Source organism: Zingiber officinale, chromosome 4B, assembly GCF_018446385.1.
Source record: "Zingiber officinale cultivar Zhangliang chromosome 4B, Zo_v1.1, whole genome shotgun sequence".
Taxonomy (NCBI): domain Eukaryota; kingdom Viridiplantae; phylum Streptophyta; class Magnoliopsida; order Zingiberales; family Zingiberaceae; genus Zingiber; species Zingiber officinale.
This window is the reverse complement of record NC_055993.1, coordinates 82,562,852-82,578,802: the sequence shown is the minus strand read 5'-3', so window position 1 is coordinate 82,578,802 and position 15,951 is coordinate 82,562,852. Positions and strand designations below refer to the sequence as shown.

The 15,951-nt window shown below is 36.6% G+C and overlaps 4 protein-coding genes, 1 non-coding gene and 1 pseudogene across 5 annotated transcripts; 2 read left to right on the top strand and 4 right to left on the bottom strand.

Annotated features, from left to right (window-relative positions):
• Nucleotides 1–605: 605 nt before the first annotated feature.
• LOC121975295 lies at nt 606–5,068 on the bottom strand. The gene is made up of 4 exons (XM_042526866.1): nt 4,594–5,068; nt 2,134–2,245; nt 1,450–1,585; nt 606–1,221 (listed from the first exon to the last, which is right to left on the bottom strand). The coding sequence occupies exons 1-4, from the start codon at nt 4,710–4,712 to the stop codon at nt 731–733; spliced, it is 858 nt and encodes a 285-aa protein (XP_042382800.1). The 5' UTR covers nt 4,713–5,068; the 3' UTR covers nt 606–730.
• Nucleotides 5,069–5,344: 276 nt separating this feature from the next.
• LOC121975297 (dolichol-phosphate mannose synthase subunit 3-like) lies at nt 5,345–7,438 on the top strand. The gene is made up of 3 exons (XM_042526868.1): nt 5,345–6,356; nt 6,441–6,548; nt 7,224–7,438. The coding sequence occupies exons 1-3, from the start codon at nt 6,255–6,257 to the stop codon at nt 7,281–7,283; spliced, it is 270 nt and encodes an 89-aa protein (XP_042382802.1). The 5' UTR covers nt 5,345–6,254; the 3' UTR covers nt 7,284–7,438.
• A 1,659-nt stretch (nt 7,439–9,097) lies between these two features.
• On the top strand, nt 9,098–10,188 carry LOC121975296 (chitinase 6-like). The gene is made up of 2 exons (XM_042526867.1): nt 9,098–9,565; nt 9,662–10,188. Exons 1-2 carry the CDS (start codon nt 9,163–9,165, stop codon nt 10,072–10,074), a joined length of 816 nt encoding a protein of 271 aa, XP_042382801.1. The 5' UTR covers nt 9,098–9,162; the 3' UTR covers nt 10,075–10,188.
• Nucleotides 10,189–11,351: 1,163 nt separating this feature from the next.
• LOC121978339 (zinc finger protein ZAT9-like) lies at nt 11,352–11,996 on the bottom strand. The gene has a single exon (XM_042530697.1). It carries the CDS (start codon nt 11,994–11,996, stop codon nt 11,352–11,354), a length of 645 nt encoding a protein of 214 aa, XP_042386631.1.
• A 650-nt stretch (nt 11,997–12,646) lies between these two features.
• LOC121975294 lies at nt 12,647–15,203 on the bottom strand (annotated as a pseudogene).
• A 148-nt stretch (nt 15,204–15,351) lies between these two features.
• Nucleotides 15,352–15,431, bottom strand: TRNAL-UAG. The gene has a single exon. It is a non-coding gene; the product is annotated as a tRNA-Leu (tRNA).
• Between the last annotated feature and the right edge of the window lie 520 nt (nt 15,432–15,951).

The window sequence follows — 15,951 nt, the reverse complement described above, 5'->3', positions numbered from 1 at the left end:
TTTTTATCAACTTCATATATATCCCGTATTTTGATTTACCTTCCTTCATTTTATTAGGAGGCCGACCATAAGGAACACCATTTAGTAATAATAAAATCATCTGGTTTTATTTTTAAAATTTTTTACTTCATTCATATCCTAAAGTAAAAATAACATAAACACATAGCTCGGATCAGTGTAAAAAAAAAAAAATAAAACATATTTAGTGGTGTGAAAATATTTATTATTTTTGAATTAAAATATAATTTTTGAGCATTTTAATGCATAATTCACAATAACTACAAGAAATACAATTTTTAAAAATTATATATACATATGTTAATCAAATTTTTTTTATTATAAATCTACATTAATTTATATATATAAGAAAAATGCTAAAACATCTCAATATATTGCCAAGTCAGCAAAATTTCTTCATTCTTTAAAAGATTTTATACCCATTTTATGTTTATTTTATTATTTTCCACAAATCCCTAATTTAAAACTTGCAACCTTTTACCCTTAAATTTTTACCATTTCATTCTTTACTAATATAATTCGAATTGTGTAATAAATTCCTTGACCCAAAACCTAAATTTATACTCATCCATAATTTGAGAAAACTATTTATAAAGTAAACATATTATTTAGTTAACTCGAGTCTATGACAAACTGCAAAATGAAACATAGTTCTTCATTACAGGTCCAACATGAAATGAAACATAGTTCTTCATTACAGGTCCAACATGAGCTATGGGGTCTGATGGTGAGCCAACCACTCCAGCCACTGCAGTCTCCTATGATCCGGCATCTTGACAAACATGTTTCTCCATGCTGGATCTCGGAACCGATCACACGCAGCTATGTAGGCTTCGATAGAAACGTCCGGTATGATATTAAGAATGTCCATGCATGAGGCAATCGAATACGCGTCCGCCTCATTTTGAGCATTCTCCTGAGAATGTTTTTGGGCATCCTGCAGCTCTTGCTTTGCTGAAGTCCTGAGAGAGATTGTTTCTGCAAGTAGCTGCACGGAGGATGACAAATGAGCGATCTTTTTATCTTTCTTCCTGTGACTGGACCCTGATGCAAATTCAGACGCATCGCGCTTTCTAGCAATCATGTCCCCAGTCAAACCAGAATTCCAGGATTCGCTTTGCAGACTATCATGTGATGTATCATCGCTTGAGTCGTGCTCCTCGGAGAACTCATCGTGCTCGTTGTCAGAATCAGAAGCCATCTCTTTAAGTATCGAAAAGAAAAAGTCAGTTTAGAAGCAATGAATTTAACCATCAAGATGTCTAGCGAATAATGCAAAATCAAGAATTTTCTTCTGGTTTTTGGTTTTGATGTACCTTTGCAGTAAAAGTAGAAAGATATACAATTTATGATTTCCAACAAAAGCTATTCACATCTGTATTAAGAATCCCTAATTAACTTAGATGAAAGTGAAAATTTCTTGTTACATACCTGGGTCTACAGGATGGTTACCATACAGATTGTTGGACCTAGATGGAATCATTTGTCCAGGTCCTCCGAGATGCTGATGTTGAGGCTTACGCTCCATTGACAGCATTTTTATAGAAATTTTTCTCAAATAATCAGACTGGAATATTGTAGTGTTAGAGGAATACATCAGGGAATACAAAAAACAAAAAAGGCAAGAAAAAGAAAGCATAAAGAAAAGAATCTCCCTTTGGGCTCTTAAATTGCATATTTAAAGATAATTAATAGTTCATTGATCAGGAGTCTATGTCATCACCCAAAAAAAGCTTAGGTAATGGATCAGCAGTAAATTAACATGAGTGCAGTTTGATCATCCGACCTACAGCTTGTGAGCGCCATGGAGTTCTTTATGAAGGATAAATTTCTACCAAGGAGCATATTTAGTAATTTGAGGGCACAGATGAAAGAAAAAAATATATATTCTATTATTGCTACCATAATGGCGGACCCTAGAGAAAGCTATGCTGTTATGTTTCATATATTGACACAGAAGAATTTTCAAAAGACTATAAAAGTGTTTGTTTTTATCAGTCGTGAAAGAACATCAAAACAACAGTTTAAAATGCACATATATATCTAAGCAAGTAAAAGCATTGTTTCCACCAGACCAAGATACATAAAGTATATGAACAAGATAAGAGGATCTACCTGATTGGCAGCTTCAGCATATATCTTCTCCTCAAACCGAATAGCAATTTTCTGAAGTTCAATTAGGCCTTCGGGCGAATGGATTGGCAGATGCCTCTTTAAAACATCCATTCTAAAATATAAATTATTCGAGTATTACACTACAAAAATTATGAGCACAAAGATTTGAGATCAAATAGAATAGTAGATAATTGAAAAATGATTGATGATGATCATATGAGCATTACATAAGAGCAAAGATATAGTCCAAATCTGCACAGACAATGAACAAAACATGTTTATAAATTGAAAGTTAAAAGATAAAATGATTGGAGAAGGAAAAAAAATTATAAAAAAAAACACTACTGCAGAGTAGGTTTAATTTATTGAAAGACAGGAGCAGTTTGATTTTTAGTTAATAAAATACAATTGCACTAAAAATTAATGAAGACAGTTACATCACTTAAGAGGCATATAAATGCATTAGTTTGAGCAGGAAAAAGGGTAAAAAGAGGCATATAATATATGTAAATATGAGAACAAGAAGCATTAAGGATGCATCTACTAGGTCAAAGCAACAGGATGAAAGTGCATTCCTCTTATTACAATGTCAACATCTGAGCTCAAGTAGAATGGATATAGTTACAAGAATAGGCAAATGAGGTTAATATAGTGTATATCTTTTTTCTGATTCATTTATTTTAGATAGCACAATTTCACAAATTATCAATCCCAACTCCCAGGTTTGATGTATATACATAATGATCAAATTCAGCAATACAATCTATAGAGAGTCTACACCAGAGGTATAGGAGAACGATCTATTGACCATGACTCGTAATGAGAACTCATTAGTAGTTTATCCAGTGTTTACAGGATCTCAGGCAGGTAGGTGCAACTGATCCTTAGACTTGAAATTAATATTCTTCTCATAAAAGAATCTATATACTTTAACAAGTTTACTCCCTTGAAAGGTGCAATACACTTTTGGTTGTCTATGTTCCTAGTCTTATTTTGATGGAGTAATCAACAAAAGAATTGTCACTTATGATAAATGGAGAATATACGAATTGGTGATTACTTGGATCAAATTTACTTATGTCTGAAATAGGTTGACAAGTGCTTGGGGTATATTGTGACATGAGTTGTTAAAAGGACAGCATAGCACAGAACTGTGCTACAAGGTGTACCTGGGTCGATGAAGAAGATCTTCATGCGACATCATAGTGTTTGGGAGCCTATAAAATCAGACACAAGGCTCAAGAGCTCGACATATGACTCATGCAACCTTGAGGGAGGTCTCAGGATAATTAACCATTAATATTTTCAATTAATTAATTAGATAATTAATATCTTAATTATGTTTATTAATGGAGATTTAATTGGGGCAGTTTAAATATTTATTTGTCCAAATTATACTAAAAAGTACCATTGCCAAAATTAAAGATTAATTCGCACAATTGGACAGATAGATCAAATGGAAAAATTAATTAAAAGGCTAATTGAAATTTCAATTTGAATTTAATTAGAGAAATATATGGATACAATCTTAATTTTCTACAAGCTTTAAGATCCAATGGATGAGGTTTGAGCTCAATAACAAATGTTGTATTCAATCTTAATGGATTATAGGTTTAAAAGGCATCTTCTAGATGATTATTCTAAGGAATGCTCTCCATATCTTCAAGAGAAGCAATATTCCACTGTATGATACAAGATGCAGCGGGTTGTGGATGGGACCTTATGGACTTACGTCTCTAGTTCATGACCTTGTGCTAAAGAAAAGCAAAAGCATGGCTTTCCCTAGCCCTGTTGCTCTCGACCATCTAATGCCTTTCCTTCTTATGTGGTCTAATAAGTAATTAAGTAATAAGACACCAGACATATGTGCAGTTTTTCAAAACCATCATCCTATTGAAATTCCATTTTGCCTTATTTTTTGAATATTTTCAGTAAATCCAATGTCAAAGAAAGTATCACTGCAAAAGAAAGGCCTGTTTATGCAGAGAACAAACGGATCATGCCATCAATCAAAAACTCTCCTAGAATCATAACTTAAGTCATCACTCTCCCTTGAGAAAGAAACCCTTGAGACAAGTTTATCTGATCAGCATCTTGATAGCGAGAGAAGCATGAAGATAAAGTTTAGAGGGAAGCAGGAGACTAGTATTTTTTTAGAACCAGGCTTTATTCTTTCCGAACAAAATGACAAATTGATTCTTATAAGTAGAAGAACAATAAGAAAAATACAGATTGGATAAAAAAAATAGTTGATACAGAAATGATAATAGTTGTCGACAAAAGTTCTGAAATTGACGGAAAACCCTATGCACACACTCTAATCCGACCCTGAATAAAATTTCCATGTCAAATATCAAATAATTCAACGATCAAATCAAAGCGATTATCCATGCCGATGATCCAATTACCAAAAGGGTCGAAATTTAGGGGCTAATGGTGGAATTTGGGCATCCCACTCACATCTTATTGGCGATTCTCCGCCGCGCATCGGGCTGGAGCTGGATCCTCCAATCAGCGGAGCTCCCATCTGGCACGGCTGATGGCTTCCTCTGATCCGGCCTGCCACTGTTGCCCTCCATCCAACCGACCCGAACAGTTAACCACTCTGCGCTAACTTTGTGAACGAAAAAGGCGCAACCCCTTGAAATAGTCTCACACAGAGTAAATCATAGCAGAATCGAATGTGAGATAGAGAAGGAAATGGAAGAAAAGTAGATCATGCTGCAAAAGGTTGGAACCGTCAACCCAGCGGCCCCCTCAACCTGGCCCTACAAGTAGGAGAGGGAGTAAATCACGGTGAATACGGGCCCAACTATGACATGATGGTCTCAGGGTTTAGCACGGACAGAAAGGAAGAAAAGTATATCAGAGAGAGAGAGAGAGGGAGAGAGAGAGAGAGAGAGTTTGTGTGTGTGAAGGAAGAAGGAAGCTAGGAAAAGTGACGAAGTCGTCAAGACTCAATCAGCTGTTATCGAGAGTAAACCAAATGGGCCGACGTCGTTGTCGGGCCACTAAGCACCAAATGGGTCGTATCGGTCCGAACCCGACCCATCAGTGTAGTCAAAACCTAGCCCGCTACGTTCAGAATTTCTCTCTCTAACCTCCGCTCAACTCCCCCCTCTTCTCTCCCCGGACAGAAGATCATCGACGGCGATCGCCTCCTCTTCACGATCTTCTCCTAGCGCCTGATCATGCGGATTCTAAGGTTCTCTTCTTCTCTTCCTTCCTTGTTGGTGAATCTTTCTCCTTTGTGCTGCTTATTCCGATCCCTTGTCTCCCCTACTGAGCTAGATGGAAGCCAATTTCTCTTTTTATTTCCTGACATGGGAAAGTTGAATTGCTGGTGATGCTTCTTATTCCTCTCAGGATGTGGCATAACAATCTACTAGAAATGACCGAACTATTTCTGCTTGTATGTAGTGCCCATTCAATAGGAAAGATGAAAAGATTGAAATAGATGCGAGAGTTAAGAGGAGATAGAGGAGAGGATGAATTGGTAGGAGTGAAGATTAGGCTACAAGTGTTAGATTTGATGGTTATATTGATTTAAACTGAAATGAAAACCGCGTTAAACCTAGTTTCAAATTGTTGGTTGAATCGCGATTGGCATGATTTTTTTAACAGCACTATATCAGGTGGCTGTTACATTCTTTTCTGGAACTTATTTAGCCATAGATTTGGTTGGCGCTGGAGAAGCTTCTGGAGAGGTTTATTTTCTTCCTAAGCAAGTATAAGATTTTCTCTGTGCAGTAGCAGCAATAGAAGCTTCGTTCCAATTTACCTACCTTGATCTATGATGATGATTGTATGCCGATAGTGTATCTGGTTAAGCAAATTGATCTGTAAGCTAAGTCCTGCCTATTTCTCGCTTTCCAACATAGGGAAAATAAAATGGAAACCAAATACCTTTGTCTGACTGTTATTGATATGGAATAGAATATTTAGTTTACTTCTGTTCCATTACATTATTGAATGGCACATTCATATCAAATTCTAGAATGCTAGGAAACAAATGTGTCAAAGTGTGTACACTATCAAGCCAATTAAATAAAAGGGGTACAAATTGACATGACTAAAATGTTTGCAATACTTTTCTTTCCTTACATTGTTTTGAGTTGAATATGAAGCACATTCTAAAGATCTTGGCTTTACTGGTTGTTGTTGCTGCCACTTGGATCACCTTACTTGAAACATCAGTAGTTCCTCATCACTACACTTGGCTGGTCAGGTTTTTGTTATATGTACTTCCTCTTTAAAATGGTCTAGTTTTTTACTAAGTATTAACAATTTTGTTTTCTCCTTTCCAGCTTCCAGTTTATCTAGTCGTCTCATTAGGCTGTTATGGCCTTCTTATGGTAGGAGTTGGTTTGATGCTGTTTCCAACATGTCCCCAGGAAGCTGTACTTTTGCAGAAGGTTGTTTAAGGCCATATCTTCTGTTTCTTATTAATTTCCCTCCCAATATTCATGTTCTTTTTATTAATTTCCACCCAGTCTTCTGTTTCCAATATGTACTTTTGCATAAGGTTTCTTGTCTGATATTTTACCAACTTCAACCGCCAATTACTTTAACTGTATTTTTAGATGCTAATACTCCACAAATTGTTCTAGAAGTTGTTAAAGTGTTTGAGAACGAAATTGCTATGCTCTGATCTGCAAGAGGCTTTGGCATTGTCTAAAATTTTGGTGAATGCTATTATAGGTTCAATTCTTGCTCGGTTCCTTTTTTCTGATGTTTTACCATTAGATGCTAAACCTGCATAGTTGATCTAGAAAAACTCAGAGGCAAATGTCAAAATGTTTGAGGATGAAATTGTAACAGTGTGATCAACACAAGGCTTCTTGGTCTGTGGCATTGATTCCTCTTCATCCACTAGCTCGACTAATCCATTGAAGAATCAATATCTTTATAACATCATATTTAGTGCTTGTAATTCAGTAGAAAATAATTTGCATTGTTTCTTTGCAAACACAATTCTATGTTTACTTGTAGGTGCTTTTAGTTTATGGTTAATATTGGGACTTTTGTTTGCATCACTTGTAGCATTGTATTTGGATGCCAGAAACTGAATGTTTATTCTTTCAATCCAGGATATTGTAGAAGCCAAGGAGTTCTTGGGACGAAGAGGGGTGGATGTGGGTTCTGATTAAAGTGATTTTCATCATTCATCAGTTCATGTTACTTCTTCATTCATCTCGGTACGGTCTCCAGCTCCATAGATTTTCCCTTTCTCTGTCATTCTATGTAGCTATTCATGCAGGATGAAATCTACACTTTTCAAGATAATGTTAACTCATTTTGTGTCGATACTTGTTTTCTCTATCACGTGAAGAAAAAGAAAAATCCTTTTTCCTATGAATTTTATTATTTGAATGAGATATTGAATTCTGATGGCAGAAAATTGCAGCTCAAGTAAATGAACTTTTGGAAGTGAATTAAGTACTTATCTTAACCATATAATATATTTTGGTCACTCAAATCAAAGAATTGCTCATTGAATTCAAAGCTCTCAAGAATGGTAGAAATTTTCCTACCAAAGAATGGTAGATATTGTGACTGTCTCTGTCTTCTTTGTCTTCCATATATTCGAAACGGCATGTGATGTTTCCAAAGGATGTTTGATTAATGCAGTAACAACAACAACCTTATCCCACTAGGTAGGGTCGGACTAATGCAATGAGGAAAAATTCCCACATCCATTAATTTTCCTCCACTTGATAAGTTTTTGGATCATAATTCAACTACAATCTGGAAAGGTTGCTATGGGACATGGCACTTGGAAAGTCAGATGAATAGTTGTTCATACCTGTTTTAAGAGTTCATCTTAATAAATTATTTAGTAGGGATTTACTAGAACAATATTCTATCAGTCTCAGAACGAGAAAATTCCCAACATACACCAATCCAAACTTTTCTTTTCTTCTTCAAAATCATTTCTCATAATTCACAAAAATTTAGTGATTCTCTCATCTTCTGTTGAATAGCTAACAATTATTGCATCAAGTAGTTTTTTCTAAAAATTCTGAGAAACATATATGAACAATGGTGATGCCTCTTGAGTAATGTCAACCAATTAAGGAGCCATTTGACCAATTCCAATGTCAAATAGCAGGAGGAAATCATCCATGCTCTCTTCTTCATTTATGGTTTGATTTTTCCAAAAAGATGGCCACCAACATGGCTTATTGCTAGTAGTTGTTGACTAATCAAGGATTCTCGATGGTCTTATCAATTTGAACATTTAATTAATTTCAGAAGAAAATTAACACACTTCACGGAGGGGAAAACATCTATTATGAACAGAATTTGTGTGTTTTTTCTCTCAAATTTGAGGGAATTTAATATGTTTCACATCTAGAACGTTGGTTCTCCTTTGACATTTAGATTGCATTCACGCTGCTGCGTTCTCATTCGTTCTCTCGCAGTCTCGGGAAAGTTGTGACTTATAGTTCTCTCTTAGTTTCTTGATCTGAAGAGACAAATTTATCGGAAAGGAGGTGTCAAAGTCCAAAAACATAATTTAACAATCGATCGATGACGATAATATTGAAAAGGAGTACGGCTATGATTCAAAAGGGTTCCTCAATCAATAAAAGGGTATGTCAAGAGTAAAAACAGACCAAGATTCAGGTCGCCATATTGAGCTCTATCTATAATCTTCAACCTAATAGTCATTCAAGACGTGTTGTATGTTGATAAAAAATTGACGAGATAAACAACTTATCTTTAGTTCTTTTCAGTCTAATTTTCAAAATATAGATTGAATTAACATATCATAAATTTATTATTATTTTTTTTTTTTGACAAAAAAAAACCTTTGACATCTTTGTAACTCATTCATTCTTTGACTTTTCCATCCAAATTCTAGAAAACCTGCGCGCTTATACGCAACCTTTCCAAGTCAAACGTTTTTAATAATCAACGGCAACACGGCTCACAATCCACCACCCTCCTCTCTGCTCTATAAATTCCACTCTTCTCCACTCATTTCCATCGTCTCTTCTTCCACCTCTCACCGGAAGTGAATTCATGGCTCTCCCCCGATCTAACCCCATGGCACTTTTGGTGGCCCTCCTTCTCGTCGGAATCACAGCCGTGGTTGCCCAGAACTGCGGCTGTTCCGCCGACCTCTGCTGCAGCCGCTACGGCTACTGTGGCACCGGTGACGCCTACTGCGGCGTCGGGTGCCGGGAGGGCCCCTGTTACTCCTCTCCGACCAACGATGTCTCGGTGGCCGACGTGGTGACGCAGAGCTTCTTCGACGGTATCATCAGCCAGGCAAACAGCGGCTGCGTCGGCAGGGGATTCTACACGCGCGACGCTTTCCTGGCTGCCGCCGGCTACTACCCCAACTTCGGCCGCACCGGCTCCGCCGACGACTCCCGCCGCGAGATGGCCGCCTTCTTCGCCCACGTCACGCACGAGACCGGACGTGAGTTTGAATCGCTTTGCTTTCTTCACCGGCCGTTCGGAAGTCTAATTAAAATCTCGATCGACGTCTTTAATTAATTTCCTAAATTCTTTGCAGATTTCTGCTACATCGAGGAGATCAACGGTGCATCGAATGACTACTGCGACGAGACCAACACCGAGTGGCCGTGCGTCGCCGGGAGGAACTACTACGGCCGTGGCCCCATCCAACTGTCGTGGAACTTCAACTACGGCCCCGCCGGGCGGGACATCGGCTTCGACGGCCTGGGTGCGCCGGAGACGGTGGCCAACGACGTCGTCATCTCCTTCAGGACCGGCCTGTGGTACTGGATGAACCACTGTCACTCCCTCATCGTCTCCGGGCAAGGATTCGGCGCCACCATCCGCGCTATCAATGGCGCACTCGAATGCGACGGCAACAACCCGGCGACGGTCAACGCTCGGGTGGGCTACTACACGGACTACTGCAGGCAGTTGGGGGTTGACCCCGGCAGTAATCTCACTTGTTGAGTGAGACTTCTTCGTAATAAAATATAGTAATCATAAATAATAATAATAATGTATTTTTCTCTTTCAAAATGAATAATAAAATGTTCTTTTACAGTAGAGAACAAAATAGAAACCAAACGTGTCCGGGTAATGGTGGCTAAATAAATAAAAAAAAATAACCGATGATTTTTAACATAGATTGATTAAGAAAGTTGGATTGATTAGTACTTTCAAATTTATTTTGATGGTATATAAAATTAATAAGTTTAAAAATTAATCGTACTTAATATTAATTAAAAAAATAGAAATCAAATAAATAAAAAGTAATAATATTAAACAGATCAAACTTTCATACTAAAACGGAATAAATCAAATCCATTAAAAATTAATTAATTCCATCAAAAAAATAAAATAATTAATTTTTTATTGACTGATGAATAGTCGAATCAAATTTCTAAATTAATCGTACATTTCGTTCGATTAATACACTTTGATTGATATTTTACTAACCCTACGAATGACACGAATAGATTTAGTTTACATTCATAAATAATTATACTGCATAAATAATTTAGTTTCACATTCATAAATAATTTATAAATAAATATATTTTAAAAAGTAATTATAAATCTATTTATTTTTATTTAAATTTATAAAAAGTATAGTAATTTATAAACTTTTATAATTTAGACTATTCATAATATATTATAGATAAAAAACGGTAGGATGCTATAAAACAATATTTAAAATTTAATTTAGTATTTGATAGATAATTAAATTAACTAATGAAGAATAAATTTGATTAAAATATCTTTTAATAATAATATTAATGACACTAATAGATGAAAAAATGAATAATATTATATATATTAATGGAATAATCTATTTAAATTGTAAATAAGACTTTAATTAAAAATTAAGAATGAATATTTATTTATTTTGTTAATAAGTCTAAAATTTGATATGCGAAGTGTTTTATTTCCCAAAAGGCCAAAAAAAACGAAATTATACCTTATAAATCATCTCTTATTATAAGAAATCAAAACCAACACATTTGTAGATAATTGCAGATAGAAATATCAATCAGTCAATGTTTCTTGACAATTGCAGTTGAATTGCAATGAAATTGTGGACAAACAGTCAAAAAAACAAAACAAAAAGATAATTTTGTAGTTTAATCACTTTTATAACATTTTAAATGATTAAGTACAGAAATATTAACAGAAACTACAAAGCAGCGAGGAGAGGAGGAAATTGATCGGCGGCCAACTCCCACCGCCGCCTCCTCTTCCATAACCCTAATCCATTCCTATCGCCGGCTGGTTGAGGTCGATGCTCAGTCCCTTCTTTGGCGAGCACTCCGTCAGTGAGGCCGATGACATCGCCATTGCTCTTCTCGCCTTGACATGTATCCTCTGCTCTTCTGTCCGGTCGTTGGCCGCCCGACGCTTCCGGTGAATGCTTTTGTGGCCGCCGAGGGCCTGGTACGAAGAGAATGCTTTTCCGCATTCCGAGCACTCGTAGCGACGCAGATCGGCCGTCGAAGGCGTCGCAGGGGAAAGCCTCTCATTCTTCTGCTGCCGTTGTTGTTTCAGCGCTGTGGACGGAAGCAGAGGCTGCTTTTTCTCCGGCGGAGGCAGAAGCGGCATTAGCCCAGGGAATGAGATCAGGTGCGGCGATTCTTGCTCCTGCGCCTCCGCCGGCGGAGGCGTCGGCGATCGGGGAGGAAGAAACAGCAGCTGCTTTGGGGCTTGCAGCGGCGGAACCCCGCGGCGAAGATCGAGCAGGGCACCCGACAGCATGAGGAGCCCGAGGATGCAGTCCTCCTCATCTTGACTGACGAAAACCGAGGGCGGAGGGGAAGGGCGACGGCCCTTCGTTCGCCGGCGCTTTATCCCCCAGGAGGCAGCTGGCAGCGTGCATCGGAGGAGTCTACCGGCCATGGCGAAACAGAAACGGAATTTGCGAAGCAAAAGCTCTTCTTGAACCCTCGCCGTTTCGGACGGAGGAAAAGCGAGAATGTAGAGCGAGTGCGGGTGACGGCGCTATTTATAGAAGCGATCGGAAATGGGCAATTTCAGTCTTAATTCCATAACGGTAATAAATTTGTTTTTAGTTCCTTCTTATAAATTGTAGTTTTAAACTCTTCTTAAATTAAGGAGTCTTATAATATTTATAGATAATCATACTACATAAATAATTTAGTTTTACATTCACAAATAATTTATAAATAAATCTATTATAATTTTATAAAAAAATAAATTATAAATTTATTTTATTAATTTTTATTTAAATATATGAAAAGTATAGTAATTTATACACTTTAGGATTTTAAACTATTTATAATATATTAAGGATTAAAAAATACTATAAATTTCACGAATATGAACATTGATAGTTCGACTCGCTTACACACTTATTCGCAAAGCATAAAGATTAAAGAGTGTGGAGGCCCTTCACACCGACTTCGCAATTGCAAAGGATACTCAATAGATTCATGGTTTGCAAAATGCATAATAAATTCTAAGGATAAACTATCACAGCAGTAACAATTATACTGAACCAAAGGAATTTGATGTAACATCCATCATCGTATCACAACCAGGCCATAGCACCTTATAGATAATCGAATCGAACGAGTGAAAAGTCACTCGACTGTTCAAAATTTACAAGTAACACAGTTGGGTTGAAACATTTCGATACTGAGAAAAAGAAATTGAAGAGAACTTGAAGAATTAGAGCCTCCTTCCTCTCCTTCCACCCTTTCTTTCTGCGAGTGCTGTCTGTGGGTATGGGAGTTACATCCTCTGTAGTACCAGGAAAAACAGAATTAAAAGAGGCTATATTTCGTGCCACAAAAACAAATAACTTTTTTAAGTTTTTAAAATCCCGAGCATGATGTAAAGTGAATAAATAGATTTTACTGAATTGATTTTGAAGATGCCGACATGAAGTGAATCAAGGAGTGATTTTGACCAAACAAGAACACTAGCAGTTATGCACAAGACAAGGGGGAAAAGTTTGAATAATCATAGGAAAAGAACTTGCCGATACGCCCAATTTTCATGCCAGCTCGAGCAAGTGCCCTAGAGCAGATTGAGCACCAGGACCAGGTGTTTTTGTTTTATTCCCGCCAGTGGCTCTTAGCTTAATATGCAAAGCAGTAATACCAAGTTCCTACAGAGAAATGCAGGAGAAGAAAGTTATGAGAATCAGTTTAAAACAAAGCACAGATATCGAGGAAAAAAAAACAAGTTGAAGGACAGACTTTGCATCGCTGTCCAACATCTTGGGCTGCAAGCAATAGCTGCGTATGGAGATGATTCATCCCTGTCAGCCTTGACTTTCATACCACCTAAAACAGCAAAAACTTTTTAAGTCCAAACTCATTTATCAAATAAGATAATAGAACAGACACGAGTCAAAAGTAAGCTTGTGTGAATGAAAACAAAAGTAAGAAAAGAGACCAAATAAAGGACAAATTTTACATCTCATGTAGATAAAATGAAGCTCCCAAGATTGCATGAGATGATGATTTATTCATTCAAGCATGCACCACAATTATTCAATACTCAGAAAAATGTTGCATTAATAGTCCTTCAAATTAATTGCTTCTACTCTGTTCTGGAAACAAAAAAGAGAGGAATCTATCTCAACCTTGTTATTTCATGATTCAGTAATTCTTCTAGAAGAGAGTGGTTATCAAAAGTATACTAAAAACTTACCTAAGGGAGTAGGCTTAGCTTTTAAGTACTCCTCAAGCTTCATAGAAAACTCAAAAAAGATGTGCATAAATATTCTTGGACAGTTGGATTTCATAAAATGAACCACTTGAGAAAATGAACATCAAATTCCAAGCACCATCAGATTGATAATTTTGAAGATAAATCAACAAAACTTTTTCATATGAGTTTAGGTTTTAGTTTCAATAGTATAAAAAAGGAATGAATATGAATGTGCTCCTCATCCATAAACTAAACACCTTCACAAGAAAGTTGGCAAGAGGTATCCATTGAACAAAAAATAGATGAACAACATAAAAGATGTAGCACATCTATAATGCACATATTTATGGATAATCCAATGCCACATCAGAAGGGCCTAAGATTCGATGAAACAAGGAAAGCTCTCAAAGGAAAACTCTCTGAAACCAAAATATTCATATTGCATGGCTATGACTCGAAACACTTCCACAAGGTACAACTGTACAAGGAAGGCGATCTTAAGGGCCGTGCTTCAGAAACTGGAGAACAAGAGCAATAATCATTGACCAAATTGTTGAGCTCAACCATGCACAAATAGAGTAATAACAATATAATACATAAAGAGGCAACTTGTTCCAACCAAAATCATGTCTAATAGCATTAAGCACAACTACTAAAAAGCCCATTTTATGACCATCAAACAAGTTCATGCTGCTTAGATAGCTTGCTAGTGTCAACTGAAGCTAAGAATTCACAATCATATGCAAAGTGAGAAAAAAGAAATATAGATTAAGTTAATACCTGTAATACGAACAAGTGTTTCCCTCCCAGACAAATCTGTAACATGCTGCAAGTCCAAAACAGGTGAGAAAAATCAAAGCTTTAATTTCTTTTCTAAACCAATAGATCAGAAAGTGGACTTATTTGACTCACAATGAAAGTATCATTAAAAGAAGCAAAGATGTGGGCAACACCGAACACTTGCTCCCCCTCCCGTACAGTTGGCCCAAGCGTCACATTCTCCTCCTTGGGCTCCCTAGTCTTCTTTCTTCCCGACTACAAAACCAACAGGCAATAAGCAAAAAGAGAAGGAAAAAAAAATTGACTACACACTAAATCTGAAGTTACATAGGAGAAGAACATATCAAGTAAGTTCATGCAGGCGCAAATCTGCAACCTCGTGAATCCGCAGTTAACAGATTTCGACTAAAAGGGAAATTATTCGAGGTCGCAACACCATATTCTATGCAAGCTGACGAATAGCTCACCATTGTGGTAGTGAGACGAGGGAGCAGTAGCAACGAAGACGAAGACGGCGACGACGAGAGGCGGATCGAGCTTCGACTGGTGGATGAATAAAACCTAATCGATTCGCCCTATTTATAGTTCTTCTACAAGATTAGCTCGCAGATGAGTTCATATATATCAGTCTGCCCCTGATAGTAGATATTTAATGGTCCTCATCTATTAAGTGGGACCATTAAATCCCTACGATAGCGGACTATTGAATCAGAGGATTCCTGCTCTTCTTTATATAGATGGGCTTTTCTTGGGCCGAGTCCAAGAAAAGGTTTAAAATGAATAAAATTTTAATTGACAGCTGTGGGATTTGAACCCACGCCCTTTCGGACCAGAGCCTAAATCCGGCGCCTTAGACCACTCGGCCAAACTGTCTTTGGTGGAAAAAGGAAGACAATTATTTATATTATAATAATATTTTAAAATTGTTTATAAATTGAGATTAATTCTATTCGAATTTGTTTATTTATTTATTGAACTCAAACGACTTTCAGAATGGTTCGCTCAACTTCTGTAACTTTTCATCCACCCAAAGAAAATATCTTATAATCTTACTATTTGAATAGTAGGCATTTGAGAGTTTGTTAAATCTTTTGTAATAAAAAAAACAAAATGATTACGTTCACAATCTGTTCTTAAATTATGTAAAAAAAAATAAATCATGAAATCAATTTATAATCAATTTATAATTGACCATCGTATCCAAAAGTATATATATATAAAATGATTGATGTACTTTAGATATCCATACTGTGAAAATTTGGATGAACAACTATTGTATTATATTGTTAGAAATGTGTTGATTTATAAAATATATGATTTATCATTTTATGAATCAACCTGGCGGACTTAATAGTTGATGCTGAAGCTACTGACAAAAAGATCGCAATCAAGA

Excerpts from the sequence above, each read along its gene's own strand:
- LOC121978339 (XM_042530697.1), bottom strand. The coding sequence starts at position 11,996 with ATGGCCGGTAGACTCCTCCGATGCACGCTGCCAGCTGCCTCCTGGGGG.
- LOC121975296 (XM_042526867.1), top strand. The coding sequence starts at position 9,163 with ATGGCTCTCCCCCGATCTAACCCCATGGCACTTTTGGTGGCCCTCCTT. Across the intron at positions 9,566-9,661 it reads CGTCACGCACGAGACCGGAC|ATTTCTGCTACATCGAGGAG; the intron begins GTGAGTTTGAAT and ends AATTCTTTGCAG.
- LOC121975297 (XM_042526868.1), top strand. The coding sequence starts at position 6,255 with ATGAAGCACATTCTAAAGATCTTGGCTTTACTGGTTGTTGTTGCTGCC. Across the intron at positions 6,357-6,440 it reads CTCATCACTACACTTGGCTG|CTTCCAGTTTATCTAGTCGT; the intron begins GTCAGGTTTTTG and ends TCTCCTTTCCAG. Across the intron at positions 6,549-7,223 it reads AAGCTGTACTTTTGCAGAAG|GATATTGTAGAAGCCAAGGA; the intron begins GTTGTTTAAGGC and ends CTTTCAATCCAG.
- LOC121975295 (XM_042526866.1), bottom strand. The coding sequence starts at position 4,712 with ATGGAGGGCAACAGTGGCAGGCCGGATCAGAGGAAGCCATCAGCCGTG. Across the intron at positions 2,246-4,593 it reads CGGAGAATCGCCAATAAGAT|AATGGATGTTTTAAAGAGGC; the intron begins GTGAGTGGGATG and ends TTTATATTTTAG. Across the intron at positions 1,222-1,449 it reads TAACCATCCTGTAGACCCAG|AGATGGCTTCTGATTCTGAC; the intron begins GTATGTAACAAG and ends CGATACTTAAAG.